This window comes from Typopeltis vanoorti, chromosome 23 (assembly GCF_054136105.1).
Source record: "Typopeltis vanoorti isolate ZY-2024b chromosome 23, IOZ_Tvanoo_1.0, whole genome shotgun sequence".
Taxonomy (NCBI): domain Eukaryota; kingdom Metazoa; phylum Arthropoda; class Arachnida; order Uropygi; family Thelyphonidae; genus Typopeltis; species Typopeltis vanoorti.
In genome coordinates, this window is record NC_143571.1 from 73,036,472 (window position 1) to 73,062,086 (window position 25,615).

General features: G+C 36.6%; 2 protein-coding genes across 3 annotated transcripts in view; one reads left to right on the forward strand and one right to left on the reverse strand.

Annotated features, from left to right (window-relative positions):
- The window catches only part of Zpr1 (zinc finger protein Zpr1), a 268,249-nt gene extending 254,072 nt beyond the window's left edge, over positions 1-14,177 (reverse strand). Inside the window, exons 1-2 of one of the 2 annotated variants that reach the window (XM_090412640.1) lie at positions 14,129-14,177; positions 1,469-1,599 (exon numbers count right to left, since the gene is read on the reverse strand). In XM_090412640.1, the coding sequence (XP_090268766.1) occupies positions 1,469-1,588 (120 nt within the window). In that variant the 5' untranslated portion in view covers positions 1,589-1,599; positions 14,129-14,177. Of the gene's footprint in view, positions 1-1,468; positions 1,600-13,992; positions 14,074-14,128 lie in introns of those variants that run through there. The other variant, XM_090412641.1, reaches the window with a different exon arrangement.
- A 132-nt stretch (positions 14,178-14,309) lies between these two features.
- Positions 14,310-25,615, forward strand: part of LOC150093977 (mitochondrial import receptor subunit TOM40 homolog 1-like) — a 142,176-nt gene continuing 130,870 nt past the window's right edge. The window contains exon 1 of the mRNA XM_090412762.1: positions 14,310-14,683. Within this exon, the coding sequence (XP_090268888.1) occupies positions 14,488-14,683 (196 nt within the window). The 5' untranslated portion in view covers positions 14,310-14,487. The remainder of the gene's footprint in view (positions 14,684-25,615) is intronic.

Below are 25,615 nucleotides of genomic sequence, written 5' to 3' on the forward strand. Positions count from 1 at the left end.
GTAAGACTTAATGCACTCGTGGCCTCTTTGGATAAGGTTGTAGATGATACGTTCACAATATAGCCATCTTGATGAAATTGTGGCCGCTGCGTAGCATTGCGTTGTTGGAGGATTTCAAATTTTTTCCGGTGTCGGTTTTTAACTCTAGCGAATTCTTTATTGGCTATCGAGCCGGAGATCTGTATTTAAGTTTTTCAGATCTGGAAAAGGCATTTAAAAGGTGCCAAGAGAAAAGCTATTCAAAATGCTACAGTTATATGGCGTCAATGGGGTATTATATCAGGTGATACTTAGTCTTTATTTGAGTTGTAAGTCAGCAGTTAGAATTGAAAGAAGTACAAGAAGATGGTCTAATGAAAAATCTGGTATCAGACAAGGATGTACATTATCCTGTCTGTTATTCATTATCTATATGGATCACATTATGAAGGAAAGTGGTATTAAACCTGATATCAAAATTGGAGATGTTAATCTCAGCTCTTTGCTTTATGCAGATGTTATACTTCTAAATAAATCTGCTTGCATACAAGTCTGCAAGATTTCCTGACTAAATTGAATAACTGTTGTAATAGATATGGTTTGAAGGTCAGCAATAACAAGACAAAGACAATGAAAATAGGTAGAAGCATTGAAAATATCAACTGCATTGTGAATGAAGAAATTATAAAATAAGTGAAACATTTCAGCAACTTAGGCACGATTTTTAGTGAAGATGGTCAATTAAATATGGAAATAGACAACAGAATCAACAGTGCTTGTATGGTAGGAAGTCAATTGAATAAATTTATATGGAATAATTGATTAATTAGTCAAAACATTAAATTAGCAGCTGTATACAAGACAGTGTTCAAACCAATTTTAACTTATGGATCTGAGAGCTGGGTCAGAAGTAAAACACTTCACCAAAGACCAGGAGAGATTGCAGATATGAGAGTCCTGAGAAAAATTAAGGCCCTGAACAGATGGCGTCAATGGCAATATCATATTAAAAATAAGGATATTAGGAAAGAACCTGACACTGTTAACATCTAGGATATGTTAGCAGAGCTAATCTCAGGTGGTATGGTCACTTAAACAGAATGGGCGAGGAAAGATTAGCAAAACAAGTGTTCTCTGTCAGGTTGACAGGAAAAGGACCCACAGGAAGACCAAGATATAGGTGAATTGATATGGTAAAAAGTGCCTTAGAAGATAGAAATATAAGATCTGATAATGTTGGAGTCGTGACAGGTAATGGACTGATTTGGAGGAAAATTGTAGATAGGAAGTTTGTAATGATGTAAATTTTTCATGGTGTATTATATCCTGTACACCCCTTGAGAGTAATGGCAGGAATTTGATGATGATTTATTTAATTTTTAGAAAAACTACTGTTTTTCTAAAAATTAAATAAAATTTAATTTTTATTTTAGATCAGCAAAAAGAGGCAAATTAATTTTAAAAATTAATTGAGTGAATTTTTACTTACATTTTGACCACACTGAATGCACAAACTTTCTATTTCTGTAGTTTCTGGTTCTGCATTATCTTTTTGCATATCACAAAATAGTGATTTAGATTTATTCTCCTTTTCTGATATAGCTTCCATTTAATTTACACCTGGACATGAACAAATTGTAAATATACATACTATATAATACAAATTTTTATTTAATTTATTTTACAAACCTATAAACTTATAACCGATTTCAGTGTTATGAATGTAATACAAGATAAAATTATTATTTTGGAAGAACCAAAACAGATTGCTTCATAAATTTATACCTGAAGCAATTATTTCTATATTACACAAATGAAATAGCTGAAACATGAAAATGCATATCCAAAAATGGCAAAGCTGAAGTGAATTGTAATTATGAAACATATCCAAAAACTACATTCTGATTGTGCATACCAATGATGCAAGTGGCAGGAGTGGAAGTGCACCTGTGCAGTGATGTCACAGGAATCAACAAATATACACACAACATATTGTCAGTTCTCAGTCTGTGTTTTTAAGTTCTCCATTATGTTGTAAAATTATGGTGAATTTATAATATATAAACACAGAAAATCAAAAATCATGTTGGCTGTGAGATACAATATTGCGCTGATAAAATTTTTCAATGCTAAAAATGTTAGTCCAGCTGAAATATATTTACAGATTAGTGAAGTATATGGAGAAAATGCCATGAATGAGCAAATAGTGAAGGTTGTGTAGTATGTTTGAAGTGAGGATAAATGTGCATGATGAAGACCGAACTAGCCACCCGTTAATTACTGCCAATATGCTTGGCCAGGTGAATGAGAAGATTTGGGAAAATAGAAGATTCACCATTTCTGAGTAAACATTTTCTGCATATATCTAATTCTTTGTTATATGAAACCATCATGGAACACTTACAGGATCAAAAATTGTGTGTAACGAGGATGCCACAAAAAATACTCACTGATGATCACAAAACAAAATACATGGTGGCAGCAAAGAGCTGTTTGGAACAGTATCAAAATGAAAGTGATGAATTTTTGAACCACTGTGTGAAAGGTGTTAAAGGAGATGAAACCTGGATTTCTCGGATATCACAAAAGAACAAGTTGCACTCAATGCATTGTCAGCACACTGTTGTTTCTATCAAGGCTAGGAAATTTAAGCAGCTGGTTCCCTCCAGGAAGATCACATGTACCCTGTTTTTGAGACAGACAGTGCTTTGCTCATTGACAATAAATGCAGATGTTTACTCTGAAACTATTAAACTGTGGTGGTCTAATTGAAAAAAGAGGAGGCCTCCTCATCTCTGAATTTGTTTTGATTGATAATGCACAATCTACATTGCTCGTTAAACATGCTAAATGCTTGAACAATTCAAATGAGAAGTCCTTCAACATCAATCCTTTAGCCCTGATCATGAACCTTGAAGAGATTTTTAGCATTCAACAGCAATAACAGGTGAAGACAGCCTTGAAAGACTGGGTTGAAACATTAATGACAACTGCCTCAATATAGGGTGAAATATGTGGAGAGGTGGCTGACAGTACATATAAACTTGTGATAAAGTAATATTGAAAATTTGTCATTTCATTCATTTACAACCAAATTCAAACTGAGTTTCTGGACATACCACTTTTTTTTTCTTTTTTTTTCTTTTTTAATGGCACTCCCATACAATTGGGGGATGTTCAATCTATAGGAAATTAGTACTGTAGATGTGGAGAAAGATGACCAAAAAGAAGAAACTCATTAACATCAAATGTGAAGATCAACAGATCACACTCATTTGAAGAGGAAGAAAAATGTTTTTTGAGTTTGGAGTTGAACTATGAAGGAGTGTTGAATAGCTGCTGCACATGTTTTAACATATTTAGAAGACAGCAGATTAATTAATGATGTCAATTCTAATGAACAGTGATTGTAGAAATATTTCTAGAAAATGTAAGCATTAGAAACCAAGTCTTATGTGAAAAGAGTGGAGTTTACTATGAGAGATGGATTATCATTAATCAACTTAATTATTCTCTTCTGTACCGAGTCAAGTATTTTTAGAGGGCTATCAGGAGCAATGCCCAAAATGCAGAACAGTATTCTGTGGTTATAGAGATTTGTACAAATTCAATACCTGTTCAGAGGTAGCAAGAGAGCAAAGCCAAGAGACTGGAGGTTAGCGTAATCAAAAACAGATAATTCTTGTTTAGAGATTTAGATATTTATTTTTTCTTCCAAAATAGATGACAGAATTGAGGTGATCACTATCACATAAATGAAAGGTTTAGAGATCAGAATTCAAGGTTGAAGATGCTAATATTCTGGAAGTTATGTGGAGCAAGGATTGCTAAATAAGAAAGATGAGTGCAGATGGTATCGGAAAACTGTATTGAATTTGCAGACAACTGGAAGACTGTTGATATATATAGAAAAGGGGTAAAAAAATGAGTAAGTGAGAGACCTGCACACTGTGAAACGTCCAGCATCAGCTGCAAAGTCCGAGGATAGGGATGGAAATGACTATACTGTGATAGTGCTACATTTTGCAAAGGCATTTGACAAGATTTCACTTAGAACTCTGTTGTATAAACTGAAGCAAATGGGGAAGGATATGAATCTGTGATTTGGATTAGAGGGCAGCTGATGGGGAGATAAAAAAGAGTGGTTTATGGAGGAACTGAGTTCAGGAGAAAGCAGGTGACTAGTGGTGTATGACAGAGCTCAGTACCTGGTCCTCTGCTGTTTAATTTATACAGGGTGATTATAATTAATTCACATTTCAAAAGGCTGTAACTGGGTAACTACTCAGCAGACAATTTAATATTTAACGTGGTGATGTGTGCGGCAATGGAATTTTATTTTGTGCAAGAACCAACATTACTTTTTTGTGGTTGAACATGCAAAATTGCATGCTCTACCACAGAATGATGCAGACTTTCACTCAAAATGTTGTGGATATGGTATGTAACACTGGTCTTGAGGTCCACTAAGTTGGCTATGTGTCCTTGATAGACATCTTTGAGATGTCCACACAGCTAAAAGTTGCAGAACTAGTATGCACACTAGCCATGTTGTATGAAAATTGCAGCTGATGATTCTGTCCTTGATAAATGTATCTGAAACAACTGCTTGACAGTAGTGCCAATGTTAGGAGGGGCAACACCCTGCATAAAAACTGTGAAATCACCTGATTGGAGAGAGAGATATATACTGTTGGCCATTAACAGTGCAGGTAACAAACACCAGCAGCTTCTATCCTCTGCCAGGTTTAACATCCTTAGACAGGTTCCTTAGAACTTGTCTCTTTAAATTTCTGGATTATTTTGCATAAACCATTTGCAGTCACAAGGACCTTCATCATCATCATCAAATTACTGACATGTACCCTCAAGGGATGTACAGGATATGATAGTACTACACGAAAAATTTACATCATTACTAACTTCCTATCTACAATTTTCCTCCAAATCAATCTATTACCTGTCAAGGATTCAACATTGTCAGATCTTATATTTCTGTCTTCTACGGCACTTTTTACCATATCAATCCACTTTTATCTTGGTCTTCCTCTGGGTATTTTTTCTGCCCACCTGGCAGAGGACACTTGTTTTGCTGATCTTTCCTCGCCCATTCTGTTTAAGTGACCATACCACCGAGACTAGCTATGCTAACACATTTCTGAATGCTAACAATGTCAAGTTCTTTCCTAATTTCCTCGTTTTTAATATGATATTGCCATTGATACCATCTGTACAGGGCCCTAATCTTTCTCAGGACTCTCATATCTCCAGTCTCCAGTCATTGGTCAAGTGTTTTACTTCTAACCCAGCTCTCAGATCCATAAGTTAAAACTGGTTTGAACACTGTCATGTATACAGCTAATTTAGTGTTTTGGCTAATTTCTCTCTTATTCCATATAAATTTATTCAGTTGACTTCCTACCATATCAGCTTTTTTTATTCTGTTGTCTATTTCCATATTTAATTTACTATCTTCATTAAAAATCATGCCTAAGTAGCTGAAATGTTTTATTTGTTCTATAGGTTTTCCCATTCACAATGTAGTTGATATTTTCAATGCTTCTGCCTATTTTCATTGTCTTTGTCTTGTTATTGCTGACCTTCATACCATATCTATTACAACAGTTATTCAATTTAGTCAGGGAATTTTGCAGACTTGTAGCAGATTTATTTAGAAGTATAACATCATCCGCATAAAGCAAAGAGCTGATACTAACATCTCCAATTTTGATATCACGTTTAATACCACTTTCCATCATAATGCAACCCATATAGATAATGAATACCAGATGGGAAAACCTACATCCTTTGTCTGACACCAGATTTAACATTAAACCATTTTCCTGTACTTCCTTAAATTCTAACTGCTGACTTACAACTCAAATAAAGACTAAGTAGTGCTTGATATTATGCCCGACTGAATAGCTTCTCTCTTGGCACCTTGTCATATGCTTTTTCCAGATCTACAAAACTTAAATACAGATCATTGTTATATTTCCATGATTTTTCCACTTCTTCTTCTTTGAGTGTCATCTCCTAATGGAGGTCGGCGACCACCTTGGCAAATTCTGAGCGACTCTAAACAGTCCTTTCCAGTCAATTCTGTGGCATGTTTGGAGTGCATGGTCTGATAGGTTTGTTTCACTATAGTAGAGGCATTTAAATACCTCCCAATCAGAAAAGATGAACACAAACGCCACATTAATGTGGCATTTGTGTTCATCTTTTCTGATTGGGATGATGCATCCTGTTTCTGCTATGTAAGGTAGGTTACAGGTATATTGAATTTTGTAAACCCCTGAATGGGCAAGGTATCGAAGAGGATCTTTGGAGAGCTAAGTCATCATCATCAAATTCCTGCCATGTACCCTCAAGGGGTGTACAGGATATGATAGTACTACATGATAAAAATTACATCATTACTAACTTCCTATCTACAATTTTCCTCCAAATCAGTCTGTTACTTGTCAAGACTACAACATTATCAGATCTTATATTTTTATCGTCTCAGGCACTTTGTACCGTATCAATCCACCTATATCTTGGTCTTCCTCTGGGTCGTTTTCCTGCCAACCTAGCAGAGAACACTTGCTTTGCTAATCTTTCCACGCCCATTCTGTTTAAGTGACCACACGACCTGAGATTAGCTCTGCTTATGCATTCCTGGATGCTGACAATGTCAAGTACTTTCCTAATATCCTCGTTTTTAATATGATATTGCCATTGATGCCATCTGTTCACACCTATAATCTTTCTCAGGGCTCTCATATCTGTGGTCTCTAGTCTTTGTTCAAGTGTTTTACTTCTGACCCAGCTCTCAGATCCATAAGTTAAAACTGGTTTGAACACTGTCTTGTATACAGCTAATTTAGTGTTCTGACTAATTTCTCTCTTATTCCATATGAATTTATTCAATTGACTTCCCACCATACCAGCTTTGCTGATTCTGTTGTCTATTTCTATTTGTTTGGTTTAATTTACCATCTTCACTAAAAATCGTTCATAAGTAGCTGAAATGTTTTACTTGTTCCACAGGTTCTCCATTCACAACACAGTTGACATTTTCAATGATTCTACCTATTTTCATTGTCTTTGTCTTTTTACTGCTGACCTTCATACCATATCTATTACAACAACTATTCAATTTAGTCAGAGAATCTTGCAGACTTGTAGCGGATTTATTTAGAAGTATAACATCATCCGCATAAAGCAAAGAGCTGACATTAACATCTCCAATTTTGATATCATGTTTAATGCCACTTTCCTTCATAATGTGATCCATATTTACACGTTTTACACAGTGTTTAGCATTCTTGCATTTGTCTCTATATTCTCTAAGAGCACAAGCAGACTTATTTGACAGGAACTTTTGATATGCTTTCTTCTTTTCCTTCACTGCCTCTTTAGCTTCCTGTGTCCACCAGGGATTTCTGATTTTTTTTTTTTTCCTTGCAGACAACCTCACCACATGCCTCTCTGGCAGAATCAATCAATGTTTTCTTCAGAGTTTGCCACTGACTTTCCAAGATTTGATTCCTGTTCTCAAACTCTTTCATTTTTTCTTCATAATCTTTGTGTATTTTAGTCTACAGTTCACATCTGAGAGCTGCTCAACTTTTATTCGCTTTAAAACTTTCTTACATGTTATTCTTTTCAATATGAAATTCAATTTTATCCTGCTCAAGACTAAATAGTGATCACTTCCAATTTCAAATCCTCTGTACACTCTGGTGTCCTGCAATAGGAAGAAAACACCACTATCAACAATAACATAGTCAATGAGACTTTTCTTATTCCTAGCCTCTTCTCTCCATTTAAATTTGTGCACATTTTTATGTTGGAACATGGTGTTAGTAATAACCAGTCCATGTCCTGAGCAGAAATCCAACAGATATTTGCCATTATAATTAGCTTTGCTCTTTTCTCCAAATTTTCCCAAAATATTTTTGTATGTCTCACAATCATTTCCTACTCTGCTATTTAGATCCCCAACAAGGACCAACTTTTCCTTTTTCATTGTGTCAGTTGCTTTTTCTAAAGCATCAAAAAATTCCTACACTTATACCTTAGTAGAACCTTCTGTGTTACCATAGGCACAAATAAGTCTCATTGTCCAGTTCCCCATTCTGATATTTGCCCACATTACTCTACTTGAGACTGACTACCATTCAAGAAGATTAGCCTCATATTTTGTGTTGAATGCTATGGCTACTCCTTCTTTTCTTTGATTGTCATTGCCTGAGTATAACATTTTGTATTTATTGCTCAGAAAGATCTCACCAGTTTTTGTCTTTTTTGTTTCAGTCACCCCTATTATGTCGATCTGGTACTTATCTAATTCCTCAACTAGCTCCATTTCTTTGCCATTCAGGCTTCTTATGTTGATAGTACCGATCTTTAACTCTGGTGATGTTGAGTTGCGGTGTGCTTTCAGATTTGTTCCAGTAGCTGACTTTTCGCTGTTCGCCCTGGTTCCCTGGTGAAAACAACAGGGGCCCTGTGTAACCGGGCGATGCCCCAGCCGGCATCAAATTTTGTCATGTCGTACCATCATTTTGTATATTGGTTTAAGCCAATAAGAATACAATTTGGTTGGCTAAATCCCAAATTGCCAGCCCATCCTCGTTCATTCAGTATCCAAGTAGATACCCAACAGTGCACCACGAGAAGGTGAGGATTGGATATTAGGTCAGAAGCCCTGGTCGGGTCTCTGCTTTCCTTTAAAGGCTATGTGGAAGTCTCCTCTCAGTTATACAGCTTTGACCCTTAAGCACCCCCTGGAGAGCTAAGTAAATTTCTTAATTTTGCCTGGGGTTTGAAGGTTGTGTTGATGTTGTACTTAGCTCCTCCAAAGTTCCTCTTCCATACCTTACCCACCCAGGGGTTTATAAAATTCAATATACTTGTAATCTACTTTACATACGGGAAACAGGAAACACCATCCCAATCAGAAAAGATGAACACAAACGCCATATGAAATACCTCCAACTATGGTAAAACAGGCCTATCAGACCAAGCACTCCAAACATGCCACAGAATTGATTGGAAAGGCTAAGTCTCTACACTGCACCAAAACCTGGTTTGAAAGAAAATTCAAAGGAGTGTGTGAAATGCTGAAACATCATTCAAATCTGAAAAAATAAATGGTGGATTAATTATTCCAGGAATGTGAAGGACCCATCTTCAACCCATATAGCAACCAGAACAACTCCAGACAGAAGAAAATCTCAATACGAAAGGACTGTAGAAATTAATCCAATTATATATTTGGTTTAATCTTTTATCCAAGTGTAAGCAAACAAAGTATGCACCTGAAGTATTTTCAGTACTGAGGCAACTCGTGGCAAAGGTGGTATAACTTCTCATCACTTGCCTTAGTATCCCATAATGCAAAGCACATCTGCTTGCAGACATGTATAATGCTATGCATTAAGGGAAGGGTCACTACCCACTGAGGTCTCATCAGTGGGAGCCAGACTAAGAGGTGGTGATACTAAGGTGGAAGTAATGGAGAAGTCCTATTTCCATGTGACCCTTCTCTTAATGCATAGCATTACATGTGTCTGGAAGGAGATGTGCTTTGCATTATGGGATACTAAGGCAAGTGATGAGAAGTTATACCACCTTGGCCACGAGTTGCCCCAGTCCTGAAAATACTTCAGGTGCAAACTTTGTTTGCTTACTTGGATAAAGGATTAAACCAAATGTATAATTGGTAGCATAGCCAAGTGAAAAAACTTCCATCAACTTATCTCTAATCCAGAGAATTTCAATAAAAAGGTATGATACCTTTTGGCAACTCGTATATGGAAATATAACTTCTCCATTACTTCCACCTTAGTATCACCACCTCTGGGTCTGGCTCCCACTAATGAGACCTCAATAAAGGTCGAAACTGGTCTGGGTAGTCACCCTTCCCTTAATGCACAGCATTATACATGTCTGCAAGGAAATGTGCTTTGCATTATGGGATACTAAGGCAAATGATGAGAAATTATGCCACGAGTTGCCCCAGTCCTGAAAATACTTCAGGAGCAAACTTCATTTGCTTACACTTGGATAAAGGATTAAACCAAATATATAATTGGTAGCACCAAGTGAAAAAACTTCCATCGACTGTAGAAACTGTTTAATGCAGTTCTGGTTTTTTTTTCCCCTCACCAGAGGTCAGGCTAGGATAAATGATTAACAAACAATTAGATACATTGTACTTTTTGCATAGTGCAGCAGCATGTAGCTTATATCTTGTACATATGTATGGTTTCCTGATGGTGACCTCAATACAGAGGTCGAGATGTCAATTGTTACTTGCTTACTTAATGTTAATTAAAGTAATTATTTTACGTGTGTTGCATCTCCATAAATGTTTCACTATAAGAAATGGGATATCAGCTAACATCTGCCTAGGAGAACATAAAAAAATACATCTGTCACCATAAGTATGGTCAATCAGGGCTTGCTGACGGTGCCTTGGATATCTTGCACAGAATCAAATGGAAAAAAATTACTATGATTCATCACAAAAAAATGCAAATCTGAAAGACTTTTTTTAGAATCAGTAGCAGATTTAAAAAAAAATAATCTAATCGTAATAAATGTGGTTACATTAAACGTTCCAAGATTTTGAGAAACTTTGATTCTGGCTTCATATCCAACACAGTTAAGGTAATCCCTGTTTCTTTCATCATCAACCAAGTCAGTAATGAACCCAGGATTTAATCTTGGGGTGGGAGGAGTCAAGTTGAGTAGATGATTTGAGAGTACACACTACGCATTGCATACAACCTATGACTGAGCATCTGCAATGATCGCTAATTCATAAGTAGTATAGAAATAGAAGACATGACACAACATAAATTTTAAAAAAAAAAGAATTTTAATTAGGAAAAGATTTTTGGAAATTTTTCTAGTGTTTTTTTTTCCTTTTTCTTTGGGGAGGGGGGTCATCCCCCCACCCCTCTGTGTGTGCCACTGAACCAAGTCTCATAAATAATGAGATTTGGTTGATGATGAAGGATACGGGGATTAGTTACAAGCACCTCTGAGAAGTGCCAGTAATGTCTATGCCTTTTAGGTTGAGATGACACTTCCAACAAAGTGGTTTAATCTAAGTCTCAGCTCTGGCAAGGTTCCAAGGGAGTGAAAAGAAGGTAAGATAGTTCCATTACATAAAGGTGGCTCCAAGACAGAAGAAGCAAATTACACAAGTTGGTTAAAGGTAAAAAAGTTGGTAAAATTCAGAAATGGGTGAATAGGAATATGATACTCTATTGGAGGGGGGGGGGGCATGGCTTTGTGAAAGGTAGGTCCTGCCTTAGTAATTTATTCACATTTTATAATAAGTTGACAGCAGAATTGGATTAAAGAAATGGCTATACAACAATACAGCTGGACTTTGCAAAGGCTTTTTGAATACTGCGTGGAACTATTGCATAAATTGGAGCAAATCGGAATGGATATGAAGCTGGTACGACCATGGATAGTGAAGTAGCTGATAGACATCAGAGGGTGGTGTATGGGTGGAGTGGAATCAAGGCAAAATGAGGATGACTAGTAGAGTTTCCCCAAAGCTGTGTATTAGGGCCATGACTCTTAATTTGTACATTAATGATATAATGGAAGATTTGGGTGGGGAGTATTCAGTTATTTGCTGAAGATGAAAAAACTGGGGAGGGCAATAATTAATAAAAGTGTTGTAGATATCATGCAGGATGATTTAAATAAATTGGCTGTGTAAGCAAAGGACAATTTAAAGTTGCAAAACATGAGGTAATTTATTTTGGGATGAAAAGATTACACAATTTGTTTCATAATGATGGTACTGGATTACAGGAAATTGATGACGCTAGGGTTCTTGGTGTTGATGATGGATGGAGATTTGAAATTCAGAGACCATATTGCAAGGGTTGTCAAAATAGCTCAGAGGATTACTGGGATGTTTGAAGAACACATTGACAAATAAATATAGGGAGGTTATTATCCCTCTTTACAAGGTTATGATTCAGCCATATGTTGACTACTGTGTATATTTGGTCTCCTGGGTTTCATGGGCTCAGGAAGTGGTGGAAAAGTTTTAGATGTGAGTGACCAAGTTGATGACAGGTCTGTGGAATGTTCCCTATGAGAACTGAAAGTGTGTGAGTTGCAGTTTAGCTTATTGGCACAGGAGAATGCATATAAGAGAAACTTATAAATTACTAAAGGGATTCTATAAGATTGACACAAAGGAAATTTTACTGTACACAAGGAGTAGGGGAGAACCAGGGGTTATACTTAGAAGTTGTCTAAGAGTGAGGTAATAAGGGTGTGCAGACTAGGTTCTATGCTTAGAGTATGGAATGGATTCTCAGACATGGTTGTGAATATCCCAATGATGAATAAGTTTAAGGAGAGGTATGTTAAGTATTGTGAGAATAACGGGTAGTGTGGGTCTCCTGCAATGAGTCTCGACACCATGGAGATACCCATATAAATAATAATAATAAATGATATTTGGTCTGAATCCTGATCTACATTGTGAACTTCTTACAGCTTATCAAATGAGATTGTCTCCCCCCCCCCCATATGCAAGAATACCTGGGTCACTGGGTTCCAGAATGCTGTGGTAGAGCAAATCACCGATTTTTTTTTTTTTTTTTTTTTTTATTCCCCCTTGTAGTTGCATGTAATGGTTTAATGTTTTTATGCAGTCATTGTATCTTCTTCTTCTTCTTGGGTTTGTAAATTAGGCAATTGTTTGCCTGTAATGTTTTCAAGGATTTAAAAAGACCATCTCTTCTTCCTGGGTCTTCCTCTTGATTGGTGTCCTTTTGGTTTATATTTCCAGGCAATATTTGGCCAGCTGTCCTCATTCATTCTTTCTACATGGTTTTTCCAGTTCTTTCTATAGTTTATGATGTCTTCTGTTATGTTAATTATGGATAATTGTTTTCTTATTTCTTATCTTGTCTATTCTTTTATAGCCTGCGAGCAGTCTTACGAACTTCATTTCTGCAGCTTCCACTTATCCTTTATCTCATTCTCCCCAACTCCATGTTTCACTGCCATATTTCAGAATTAGTTAAGCTATTATTTTATATAGTTTTATTTGGGTTGTGCTAGACATCTGTTTATTGACGTGTCTGTTCAATGTTCCAATGACTGCTAGGAACTTTTGCTTTTTATAAGCAATGTCGATTCCTCCACTGGGCTTATGTCATTTTCTAGATATTTAAATTAATTTAAAAATTTAAATCCCCTTCCCTCCCTCAGCCCTATGTATTCATCACAAATGATGAACACTGCAGATTGCATTTATGCTTACTCTCCCATATCATAGCATTAAAAAGTTTCCATTAACTACTAAAATAAAGAGCCAAAAGGATTCAGTTCAGCGATGAAAAATTACATCAGCAAAGTGGATATTATATCCAGCATTATTTCAAAGCCGAATGTAAAAACTATGAAAGTTTTGTAAGTTGACCAGAGAGCCTGCGGGTATAGATTCCTCTGCATCCCCAAGTTGCCTTAGTGCGGACTACTTAAAAAAACACAGGCACTTCCCAAGCTTCTATATATTCGCCTTTTATTAGTCCATTTTGATGAGGTTTCACGGCCTGACAGCTGTTTTAAACTAGTTGGTTCTCTTCAGAGACCAGACAGGAACCTGAGATGTATTTTTCGTAAGCGAACTCTCGGTCGGTGCGTAAAAGTAATTATTAAAATAAAGAGCTAAAAGGCTTCAGTTTGGCAATGCAAAATTAGATAAGCAAATTTGAAATAATGCTGGATCTAATATCTACTTTGCTTATGTAATTTTGCATCCCCGAACTGAAGCCTTTTGGCTCTTTATTTTAGTAATTATTTTTACGCACCAGCCGAGAGTTCGCTTATGAAAATACGTTTCTCTAACATTTCAGGTTTCTTAGTACTGAATGAGAGTTTTTGCTCTCTTAACTGTTTTGAAGTGAAAAAAAAAAAAAAACCTCTGCTACTTTTTTTTGCTGAATAGTTCTAAGTTTCTTATTACTATACCTGGGAATTTCAGTTTCAAAAAGACGTTAGCCTCAAAATATTTTTAATTTTTATGATCTATAGTTACTAAAATCAAACAGTGCATATGTATTATCAGGACGTATATAGAAATGCACATAAAATAATAATTTATTACCTCTCAGAAACGATTAACTACTACGCAAAACATACAGTGCTAACCACATGGATGTCACGGATATCGTTTCATGGCGACATCTATGTTAAGTACTCTATGAAATTCCTGATTCTAGATTAATGCTAGGACCAATCATTTAGCATTGTGAAACACCTTGGCCGCCTTTTCTCAAAATGGCAGACTCTATAACGTGTGGTGAAACCAACGTGGTTATTTAGGGTTGCTTATTCGTTAAGTTGTTTAGTGTGTTTCTGTAAAATTTTAATCTTAAAAGTGTTCAGTCCCTTTCGTTAAAAGACGAAAGTATTCTTTACTATATCATTGTTTATAGTGTACAGTTTTCATAAATATATTTTTAAATGGGTAACGTGTTTGCATCTGGCTTAACTTCTTCACCTATCATCGGAACACCGCCACCTCCACCACCAACGTTGTCAGTTGGAGCAGGGAAAGATATATCAAGTCCGACTTCCTCCTTGGAAAATAAAGAGGCCCAAGCGATTCCATTAGACCTAAATCCTGGAACTTTAGAAGATTTGCATAAAAAATGCAAAGGTTTGTTTTTTCCAGTAAAATAATTGTATTTATTATGAAAGCATCAATTCCACTAGAACATACGTGGAATTGATGTATAAAACATGTGATTGCAGAATATGAAACCTTGGATATCATGCGATATTATTCAGTTATCTTCATTGATGTCCTATCACTCAATCTTGAGAGGTTCACTCTATCCCACATAATGCTTATACCTGTCCTAAAACCACTTCTTTATTCATTGATATCAAATAAAGAGTATTCATTCCTCTTTGTCTGTCTCTCTCTCTTTCTTTAGAAGTCCATTCTAGTCATTCGTAGGCCACCGCGAGAAAATTACTCAGGCTTTCATTCATTAACTACTTTTACTCATTGAGTTGGTCCAGGTATTTAATGGCCCAACATCCTGTCTTTCATGCTAGACAAAGGACTGCAAATGTAAATACAGTGTTTCATCTGATAACCTAGAGTTTTAAAAATATATCCAGATTACTTTTTTTTTATAATAGGTTAAATACTCCAGAAACTCTGTTTTAGTGACCAAACACAGTTCGATATTGCAGGGTAATATCACACCAATGAAATTCATCAAACATCTGAATTTTCAAAATTATACTAATATCACACTAATGAAATTCATCAAACATCTGAATTTTCAACAAGCAAAAAAGTAAAAACATTGCAGTAATTCTGCTACCTTACTGTCATTTGATTGACTTTTGATGTGTTACTATCATATTACAGTAATCTGCCATTTATCTGACCTTCAAAGTAACAATAGCTGACCCATGTATATCAACTGACTTATGGTAGAGCACTGTGTAATTATATTTTACTTATCCAACCTTTCAATTATCAGAATGGCAAATTGCCTTCCCACTGTAGTTGGTTGAACAGTAGATTACTGTACTTTTAGCAGACAGTTTGTACCTTCCATGAATCATCATGGAAGGTGAACACTTCATGGGAACACTTAAAATGATTGCTTTTTGGCTGCTTGTATCTTCAGATATAAATCCTCTGTGGTCTGACAGGTAAATAAGGTAACTGGGCTTAAGGAGTGTTATGCCATTCAGAAGCTTAATTATAGTTAGTTCAGCCTAGTTATTATTTGACACTTCCAGGGAGGGAGTCCAAGGACTCATCGAGGGTTGTAGGGCACCTGCTCTACAACTCCATCTCCACCATTCAATCACCAAATGACTGCAACTACACCAACACCATCTACTGCCAACCACCGTTGATATTTCCACAGACAATCATGAACAACCATGACCATGGAGGGATACGAACCCGCAGCCTTTTGGCTGGAGAGCGGATACGCTATCCACTCGGCCAACAAGGCCAGCTATAGACATGTAGATTTCATTTCTTTAGCACATTGTCCACTGTGAACTTGGGTGGCTCAATTGCTGTGCAATGCACATAGTTTTTTTTTTTCCCTCAAATGCCAGCAAAGGTTGGTCGATTGGTAGAGCCTCTGCTATAGTTCGACCACAGAAGCGAGAGCTGTCTTTGGCAGACTACCAAGAAGAGTCAATTCATGTTGAAGGGGAGAAAGAAATAAGTCAATGTACGAATTGGTCGCCGACACGTGAAATCACGTGCTTTATACGTAAAATTTTCCAACTGTTATACAAGCAAAATAGTTACCACTTTAAAAACTACAATGATCATGAAGGAGAAGTTAATTTTCCGACGTATAATAATAAATACTCATCCCACAATACGGATTGATTACCCTATTATCGGAATGGATTCTCCTTCTTTTGACATGTGCAGAAGGGTCTCGTATATGTGGGCATACTATACTAATGGCTCACACAAAAAGTTAAACAAGTTTGAGCGCTGTTAGTAGTTGAAAGGGGAAAATTGTTTGATGCTGTTTGCACACTCTCCCTCGATGAGTCTTTGGACTCCCTGGAGGTGTCACATAATAATAATATTTTCTTTTGAAATACTGTATACACTTTTCTGTGTTTTGTTCCCTTGCTCTTAAGTGTCAAAAGTGCTTCAGGAATGATTTTGGAGTGAACTACAAATGTCCTTTATAGGTCCTAAAATGTATATTGCATAATCTCATTGTTTTTTCATTCCTCAGAAGTAGTAGGTATTCTTTCCTGTTATGTTGATTTATATCATTTGAGATAAAAACTGAAATAATAGAAAAGAAAAAAAAAAAAGAAAGGGACACTCCTAAACGAAAGTAGGCTATATTAGCTATTAAATTAATAGTTTATTTTAGAGGAGTAACATGGGAATTTTTCCTGAAATAATATTCTACCAAAAATGAAGGATCCTCTAAGGGTTGAATTTACATGAAGTCTGGTCTTCATTAATCCATCACAACACATTTGCATCTACCAGTGGTGTACAGCAGCCAGTATAACAATGAATGCATGCTTTCCATTATTGAAATGTTTTTAAATATTTTTCATTAGAAATATTAACTGTTGAATAATATAAGCACCTAAACACAAGAAAGATATTTAATTAGCCAAATATTTCGGTCTGAAAATTGCAGACCATCTTCAGTGGCACTACAAAAACAGTTTTAAAAAATACAAGGTAGAATACTAACAATAAATCATTTAAAAATAGAACAAGCCGCATGATGTTAATTCACTAAGTATTGAAGGGAATATTATTAAGCAGAGACATGATTGAAATAAAGATATTAATTAATAATATTAAATAATATAAAATTAATGAATTATCCTGATTAGACTTTCCCAGATTTTTGATACAGATATACAGTCATTCCAATTCAGGTTAGGACGATGGAGTAATGCCTCTACGCTTTCTTTAAATAAACGTTCAAATTTATAGCGGGATCTATGTAAGAAGTTTTTGACCAAAGGATGTTGTGGTTAGTTTCAATCCCGTGCTGAGCCAGATTTTTCAGGTTTGTTGCAATGAATGGAGGATTTGATGTTCTTGGATTCTTTTTTCAAGAGAGCATCCAGTTTATCCAAAATAGGAGAGATCACAGTTGCAGGGAATTTGATAAATTCCAGGAAGAGACATAGTTGAGTGTTTGAATCCAAAAAAAGAATCCGAGAACATCAAATCCTCCATTCATCGCAACAAACCTGAAAAATCTGGATTGGCTCAGCACGGGATTGAAACCAACCACAACATCCTTTGGTCAAAAACTCGCCTCTTACATAGATCCTGCTATAAATTTGAATGTTTATTCAAAGAAAGCGTAGAGGCATTACTCCATTGTCCTAACCTGAATCGGAATGACTGTATATCTGTCATTCCGTATCAAAAATCTGGGAAAGCCTAATCAGGATAACTCATTAATTCATATTAATTTTATGTTATTTAATATTATTAATTAATCTTTATTTCAATCATGTCTCTGCTTAATAATATTCCCTTTAATACTTAGTGATATAACATCATGCGGCTTGTTCTATTTTTAAACGATCTATTGTTAGTATTCCACCTTGTATTTTTTAAAACTGTTCTTGTAGTGCCACTGAAGATGGTCTGCAATTTTCAGACCGAAATATTTGGCTAATTAAATATCTTTCTTGTGTTTACATGCTTATATTATTCAATCTTATGAAACAAGTATCCTTAAAATATCAAATATTAACTGTCATTACTTTCCTTCTAGATTTTTTTTTTATTATTATTATTTATTTATTTTTGCTATTTCCTGATCAAGTGAAATAAAATTTTTCACGAAACTAGTCAAATTAAAACGCAGCTTTATTTGACATCTTTGCATGTGGTTTAATAACAAAAATAATTAGTTCTAATATGTCCTTTCTCCACAGAAGCCTGCACAATGAGATTATAAATTAAAGATGTCAAGAATTTATATTCTTGGTTTCATCCTTTATCCAGGTGTAAGCAAACAAAGCTTGCACGTGAAGTAACTTCATGACAGGGCAACTCGTATATAGAAGCTAATGACCACATCAGTTGACTTGGTATCCCATAATGCAACTCACATCCATACAGACATGTATAATGCTATGCATTATAGGAAGGGTCACTACCCAGATCGGTTTCTCATCAGTGGAAGCTAGACACATAAGTGATACTAAGGTTGAAATAATGCAGAAGTCATATTTCCATCTACAACTAGCCAGAAGGTGTCACACATTATTAAAATACTCTGGATTAGAGATAGATGTTGAAAGTATAAATGAAAGATGTCAAGAATTTGTATTCTTGGTTTCATCCTTTATCCAAGTGTAAGTTGGATAAAGTAAGCAAACTTTCTTTGCCTACACTTAAAGGATGAAACCAAGAATATAATATCTTGGCATCTTTCATTTATAATATAACCAAGTGGAAAAACTTTCAACAATGAGATTAATATTCTATATTTTGACCATTACGTTAGGGTCATCTTTAGGAACATATACATGTAATACACACACATACTACATTACTAGACTAGACTATGCAGTTTTAGACTTATTATAGCTTACTATGGTATGCTATAATAAATCTAAAACTGCATAGTCTGTCAAGCCTGACCTCTTGTGGTAAAAAAACTTAAATAACAAATAACATATCCCAGTTGAGCATGGAGAGATCACATCGAATGAGTGGTATCAGTGGAACTAGCTGTAGATCCAGGAATGAGCTGTTGTGTTTGTATACAAATGCTAGAAGTGTAAGAAACAAGGCAGATGAAATGGTTGCACTAATTGAGTCTGTTCACCCAATTTTTGGGTGAACAGACTCAATTGTAATAAGTGAGTTGTAGATTAATCATGTAATATCTCACTTATTACAGAATTGTAATAAGTGAGATATAATTAGATGAGGATGACATCCTGACAGGAATAGAGATGGAAGGGTATGATGTGTTTCGTGAAGATAGAAGGGGTAAAAAAGGAGGGGGTGTGCTATTGATGATAGAGAAAGAGTTATGTCCATACAAAGTAGAGATGCAAGAGGGAAATAGTGCCACTGGCTTTTATGGTGTGAGATAAAGGTGAATGGAATGAAATACTTGGTTGGATGTTGTTATAGACCAAGAAATGTGGATGGTAGTGACTATGAAATGTATAATCAAAACCAAGCAAATAAGAAAAGAGTGATAATTATGGGCGATTTTAATTATGGCAATATAGACTGGAATGATGAGATAGCAACTGGATGTAAAGAAAATGAGTTGAGTTTTTGAGGGATAACTACCTCAGACAGTATGTAACAGAGGGCACGCAAGGATTGAGGGTCTTGCATTTGGTCACCTCATCAGAGGATGCAATTATAAATATAGTGTCAAATCACCCACCAATTGGTGAGAATGACCATGAGGTGATTACCTGGGTGGTTGCCAGCAGTGGGAGGACCTCTGTGAGAAAAGGGTATATTATTACTATTATTACGGGCAACTCCAGGGAGTCATTAGACTCATCGAGGGAGGCCCCAAATTATATTCATCACAACTATTCCATTCCCATATGCTGCAATTTACTGATTAGAATTCCATGTGGAATCCTGTCAAAGGCCTTGGCAAGGTCGAGTAGAATCACCGTAAACCCATTACCATTATCCAGTTCAGCCGTCACTGTGTTATAATACGTGAGCAAGTTACTGAGGCATGACCTACCCTTCACAAAACCATGCTGTCCCCGATACAGTATCCCATTTTCTTCTATCCAATCTTGTATTTTCCTCTTGACTATTTTCTCTAAGACCTTGACAATGATTCCTGATATGCTAATCGGTCGGTAATTTACAACAGCAGTCTTGGAACCACCTTTATGCAGTGGAACTATTTTCCCCTCTTTCCACCCGCTCGGGACTAACCCAGACCCGAGACTCAAATTAAACAAAATGGTCAAGGGTACTGACAATTCTTTATCTGCTTCTCGTACAACACGAGCTGGTATACCATCCAATCCCACAGATGTATTGACATTGAGGTTATGCAATAGACTACTCACCTCCACTTCATTAACCACAATTCCCGTATAATCTACTGGTTTATTCGTTTCTGCAATGTCACCACCTGGATGATATACTTTTGAAAAGTGCTCACTCAGTAACTCAACTATCTCAACTGATTCAGTTACCTCCCTACCATCGGCATTCTTTAAAATCAATCTGCCATGTACATTTTTCCTTTTACTTGCTACATATCTAAAAAACTGTTTAGGATTCTCTTTAGCCTGCATGGCCAATGTTCTTTCGTAATCCTTTTTTGCTTTTCTTACCACACTTGTCACCCTTCTGGCCTGCGCTTTATACCGTTCATGTGCCTGCCGGTCACCCTTCTCCTTAAATTCTCTCCATAGTTGTTTCTTTTTTTGCAACTCAAGCTTAATGGTGTTATTCATCCATTTAACCCCTACTTGATTTATTATTCGGACTCTAGGTATACAGTCAGCCATTGCTTCATGCAAGCACTTCTTAACTACCTCCCATGCACTATCAGCTTCTAGTCCTTGCAGTTGTACATGCCATGGCACTGAACCAATCAAACTCCTAAGCTTGTCATACTTTCCAGCCCTATAATTCCACATGTACCCTGTCTTAATTGAAAATTCTACACCTTTAGCCACCTCCCAAGTTAAGACCCTATGATCACTCTCACCGATTGGTGGCAATGTGGTCATATTTGTTACAGCCAAATCCTCAGATGTAATTACTAGGTCAAGCACTCTCTGACCCCTAGTATTTTCCATTACATGCTTTCGCAGATAGTTATCCCTTAATAACCGCATAAAATCCAGTTCCTTCCTCCCGTGTGTCCTCTCCTCACTCCAATCAATGCGACCATAGTTGAAATCTCCCATAATAATCACCCTCCTTCCACCCATTTCTTCTATTTGCTTGTGCATACTGTCACCACCATCTTTTCCATCACCTGGTCTATAGCAGCACCCAATTGTATATTTAGTTCTGCTAGCCACAATCTCACACCAAATGGCCTCAAATGTGCTCTTTTCTCTATCCTGCAATTCAACTTCTATTCTCCTTGGCTGGAGCTCATCAGCTATCATCAACAATACTCCTCCCCCCATTTTATTCTCTCTGTCATTCCTGAACACACTATATCCATCACATTCAATCCCACTAGTTATATCATCTACAGTCAGCCATGTTTCACTAATACCTATAACCTGTGGTCTGGAAGTGCCAACCATGGCCAAAAACTCTTCCTTCTTGTTCCTAATACTCCTAGTATTAGTGTACATGAATTTAAGACCCCCATTAGCCCCAACCCTACCTTGATGCCTTATATTAACTATCCCACTCAGATTTGTTGTCCTTATTTGCTCTGGCATATTATATTCATTCTTACATTCAACTGCCTCCATAAGGACTGTATCTCTACTCCCCCCCCCTAACAAATCTAGTTTCCCTGAATTTGCACATCCACTACATTCAGCAACACTTTCTCAAGTCTTCTTACACCGTAACCATTCAAATGCAAGCCATCCATCTTATATAGATCCTTTCGCCCATCAAACTCACTCCACACATCCACAAATTCCACACCACTCGTCATACATAACCCATGCATAAAGTCATTTGCAATTATAGCCCTCCTTTTAAACATTTCACTGTCATACCGTGGCAAAAGACTAATCATTCTCTCTCACTCTTTTCTTTTGCTACCTCAAACAATTCATTCAGGTCTTCTATCATTTCCATTTTATCTCCTTTCAAATCATTCGTACCTGCCACAACAATCATTTCTTTCACCCTTTCCTTTTGCTCCCTAATAGACTCAGTTACGTCCTTTATGGTCGCACCAGGTTGGTACGATTTTGTCAAATCCTCTACTAACACACCTCGTACTAACGAGTCTCCATACAGCACTCTATCCTTCATTTTGTTCATGTTCACATTCATACGTCTATTTTTCCTGTCATACCTTTTATTATTGGTTGGTTCATTCAGTCTACTTTTGTTCATGCACTCTAGCTGCTGTTTTGCTCTTTCTATCGCACTATTCAACAACGCGATCTCACTCAATGCATCTATCTCATCTTTTTTGTTCTCTGAGAAACCATTTATACTATTATTCACACTTTCTACATTCACACTCTCACAATTTTCATGTACAACCTTGCCGTTTCTTGTCATATCCCTATTTCCTTCATTCTGAAGGTTGACAAAAATATCACACTCACGATCCGAAATACACTTCAATTCCACATTCTCCCTACATTTTCTACACACATTCAATCCTTTATTATCATCTAACCACACTCCGACCGCACTCCGCAAAGCGTACATTTCACAGCTAGTACACTGACTCATTTCTTTTATGCTACCGTTCTTTGATAACGATGGCGAACCTTCATTACTGGCCGCCATTTTCCTTCGCACAGGTGCCATACTTATCTGTAACGTGTTTTGTCAAATTATACGTTATAACACACCAAAAATAGACGCACTAAAATACGCAAGGCAAACAAAACAAAACTACACAATATTAAGTAATTTGTATCGATAACTGAAAATGATACTTATCTTATCTGGAGCTTGCACTAACACTACACATTACGAATTCATCTAGCGGCGACTTCCCGACATAGATTATGTTATAAAACACTTTAGTACACTAACCACGCTAATAAAGCTCCAATAATATACCAAAATTAAACACTTAAGTCCATTAAATTGGATCCAAAACACCAATAAATCCAATATGTGGAACTACAAGGGTGGGGGTATGAAGAGCTCAGGAGACAGCTTGTGGTTTTACATGGAATGAGGAGTTAGCTGGAAAAGAGATCAATGCAGCTTGCGGGATTTTCATAAACTATCTAGTAGATGCAAAGTCTAAATGTATTCCAAGGGTGAGAAGGTTAAATACGGTAGGTGTGAAATGGATGAATAAAGAGATTAAGCATGTGATACAGAGAAAATGGACATTATGGAGGCAGCATAAGAGAAGTGGAAATAACAAATTCCATGAAGACTACAAAGACCAGGCAAGGCAGGTGACTTGGTTGGTGAGGGTAGCCAAAGAGAGGTATGAACAGCAGTTAGCTAATGAAGCCTAAAAAGAATCCTAAGTAGTTCTTTCGATATGTAGCCAGCAAAAGAAAGAATGATTATGGAAGGATGACATTGATTGGAGAAAATGGTATAAAGACAGCTGTTGCAGAAGGTGTTGTGGAGATATTTAATGAGCTGTTCATAAAGGTCTTTCAATCTTGTGAATGTGACTTCATGGAGAGATTGAGAGCAGTTAATGGGGAAGAGAGACTTACTGTAAGTGAGCAAGCAGTATATGGGGAGTTGAGCAAACTAGATGTAAATAAGGCTGTGGGACTTGATAATATATCACCACGTATTCTGAAGGAATGTGCCAGGGATTTGATGCCAGCCTTGACATATTTTTTTAATACAAGTCTTGCACAGGGTCAAGTTCCTAAGGAGGGCAAGATTGTGCCACTTCCTAAAGGAGATGATAGAACTCGAGCATCAAACTGTAGGCCTATCTGTGTGTCAGGTGTTATAGTTAAGTTGTTGGAGAAGCTTCTGAGAACTAGGATCCAGAATTGGGCTGACAACAATGGTATTATCATTGATGGACAGCATTGATTTGCTAAAGAGAGGTCGTGTTTTAGTAATCTGCTTACTTATTACAATAAAGTGACTGCTTCCTTGGACAGAGGAGAAGGATACACAGTAATATACTTAGATTTTGCAAAGGCTTTTGATAGTCAAACTAGAGTGATGGGGTTGGATATTGAATTGGAGGCTATCTGATAGGTATCAATGAGTTGTGTATAGGGGAGTCTCCCCCATACGTAACTCCTTTCCCTCGATATCCAGGAAAAGGAAAGTTACTAGTGGTGTGCCTCAGGGGTCTGTTTTATGGCCATTGCTATTTAACTTGTATATTAATGATATTGGAGATTTGGATGGAGATATTCAGTTGTTTGCAGATGAAGCAAAGTTGGTACGAACCATGAAGAGTAGAAAAGATGTTGTGGCCTTACAAGAAGACTTGAATAAATTGAGTGATTGGGCACAGGAATTGGGATATGAGTTAAATGTTGCAAAATGTAAGGTTTTCAAATTTCTAAAACAAAAATGGGATGCAGAATTTATGCTTGGTAAGGATATATTGTCGGAAATGGAGGAAATAAGAGATCTGGGGGCGATAGTGGATAAGGATCTGAAATTTAGGGGACACATAGCCAAAATTGTGAGGTCAACACAAAGGCGTCTGGGAATGATGCGGAGGACACTGACTTGTAGAAGTAGGGAGATTTGTGTTCCATTATATAAGGCTTTGATTAGGCCACACATGGACTATTGTGCCCAGATTTGGTCACCTGGTTTTCAGAAGGATGAAGAGATGTTGGAAAGGGTCCAGAAGTGACTGACTAAGGCAGTTTTTAACCTCTGGAATGTCGAGTATGAGGAAAGATTGAGAAGATGCAACTTGCAGAGTCTGGTGGACAGGAGGAAGAGGGGAGATATGATAGAGACCTACAAGTTAGTAAGGGGTTGTTATAGGATCAATGCTGGAGAGATTCTACAGAAAATAGTGGGAGATCAGGGGAGAACCAGAGATCATCCCTGTATAAAAATAATCTTATTAAAAATTCTGAATATTTTTACGTATTAATTATGCTTGTTAGTTTTGTTTTCATACACGCAGTGTCTGCACTTGTGATGTGCTCGTTATGAAAATGTTATATTAGAAGTAACATGTAAAGAAGTAAAAAAAATTGATGTACTTTCTAAACTGAATATTTGTGTTACTTATAAGAAAGTTTGTTGTGGTTTAAAATTGTTGAATTTTGTGTTTTGTGAAAGACTTTCTCTTAGCGCTAATGGATACAGCGAGTCAGCCATTTTATTGCAGTGCGTAGTTTCTGACTTTTGTGGAGTGCGCATGCTCCTGGAGAGGATTTGATGTGTGATTGACAGCTGACAAGGAAGGCGTTGCGTATCCAAGTAACGGTTGTAAACAAGAGAGCGTTTGGAAGTTTTTAG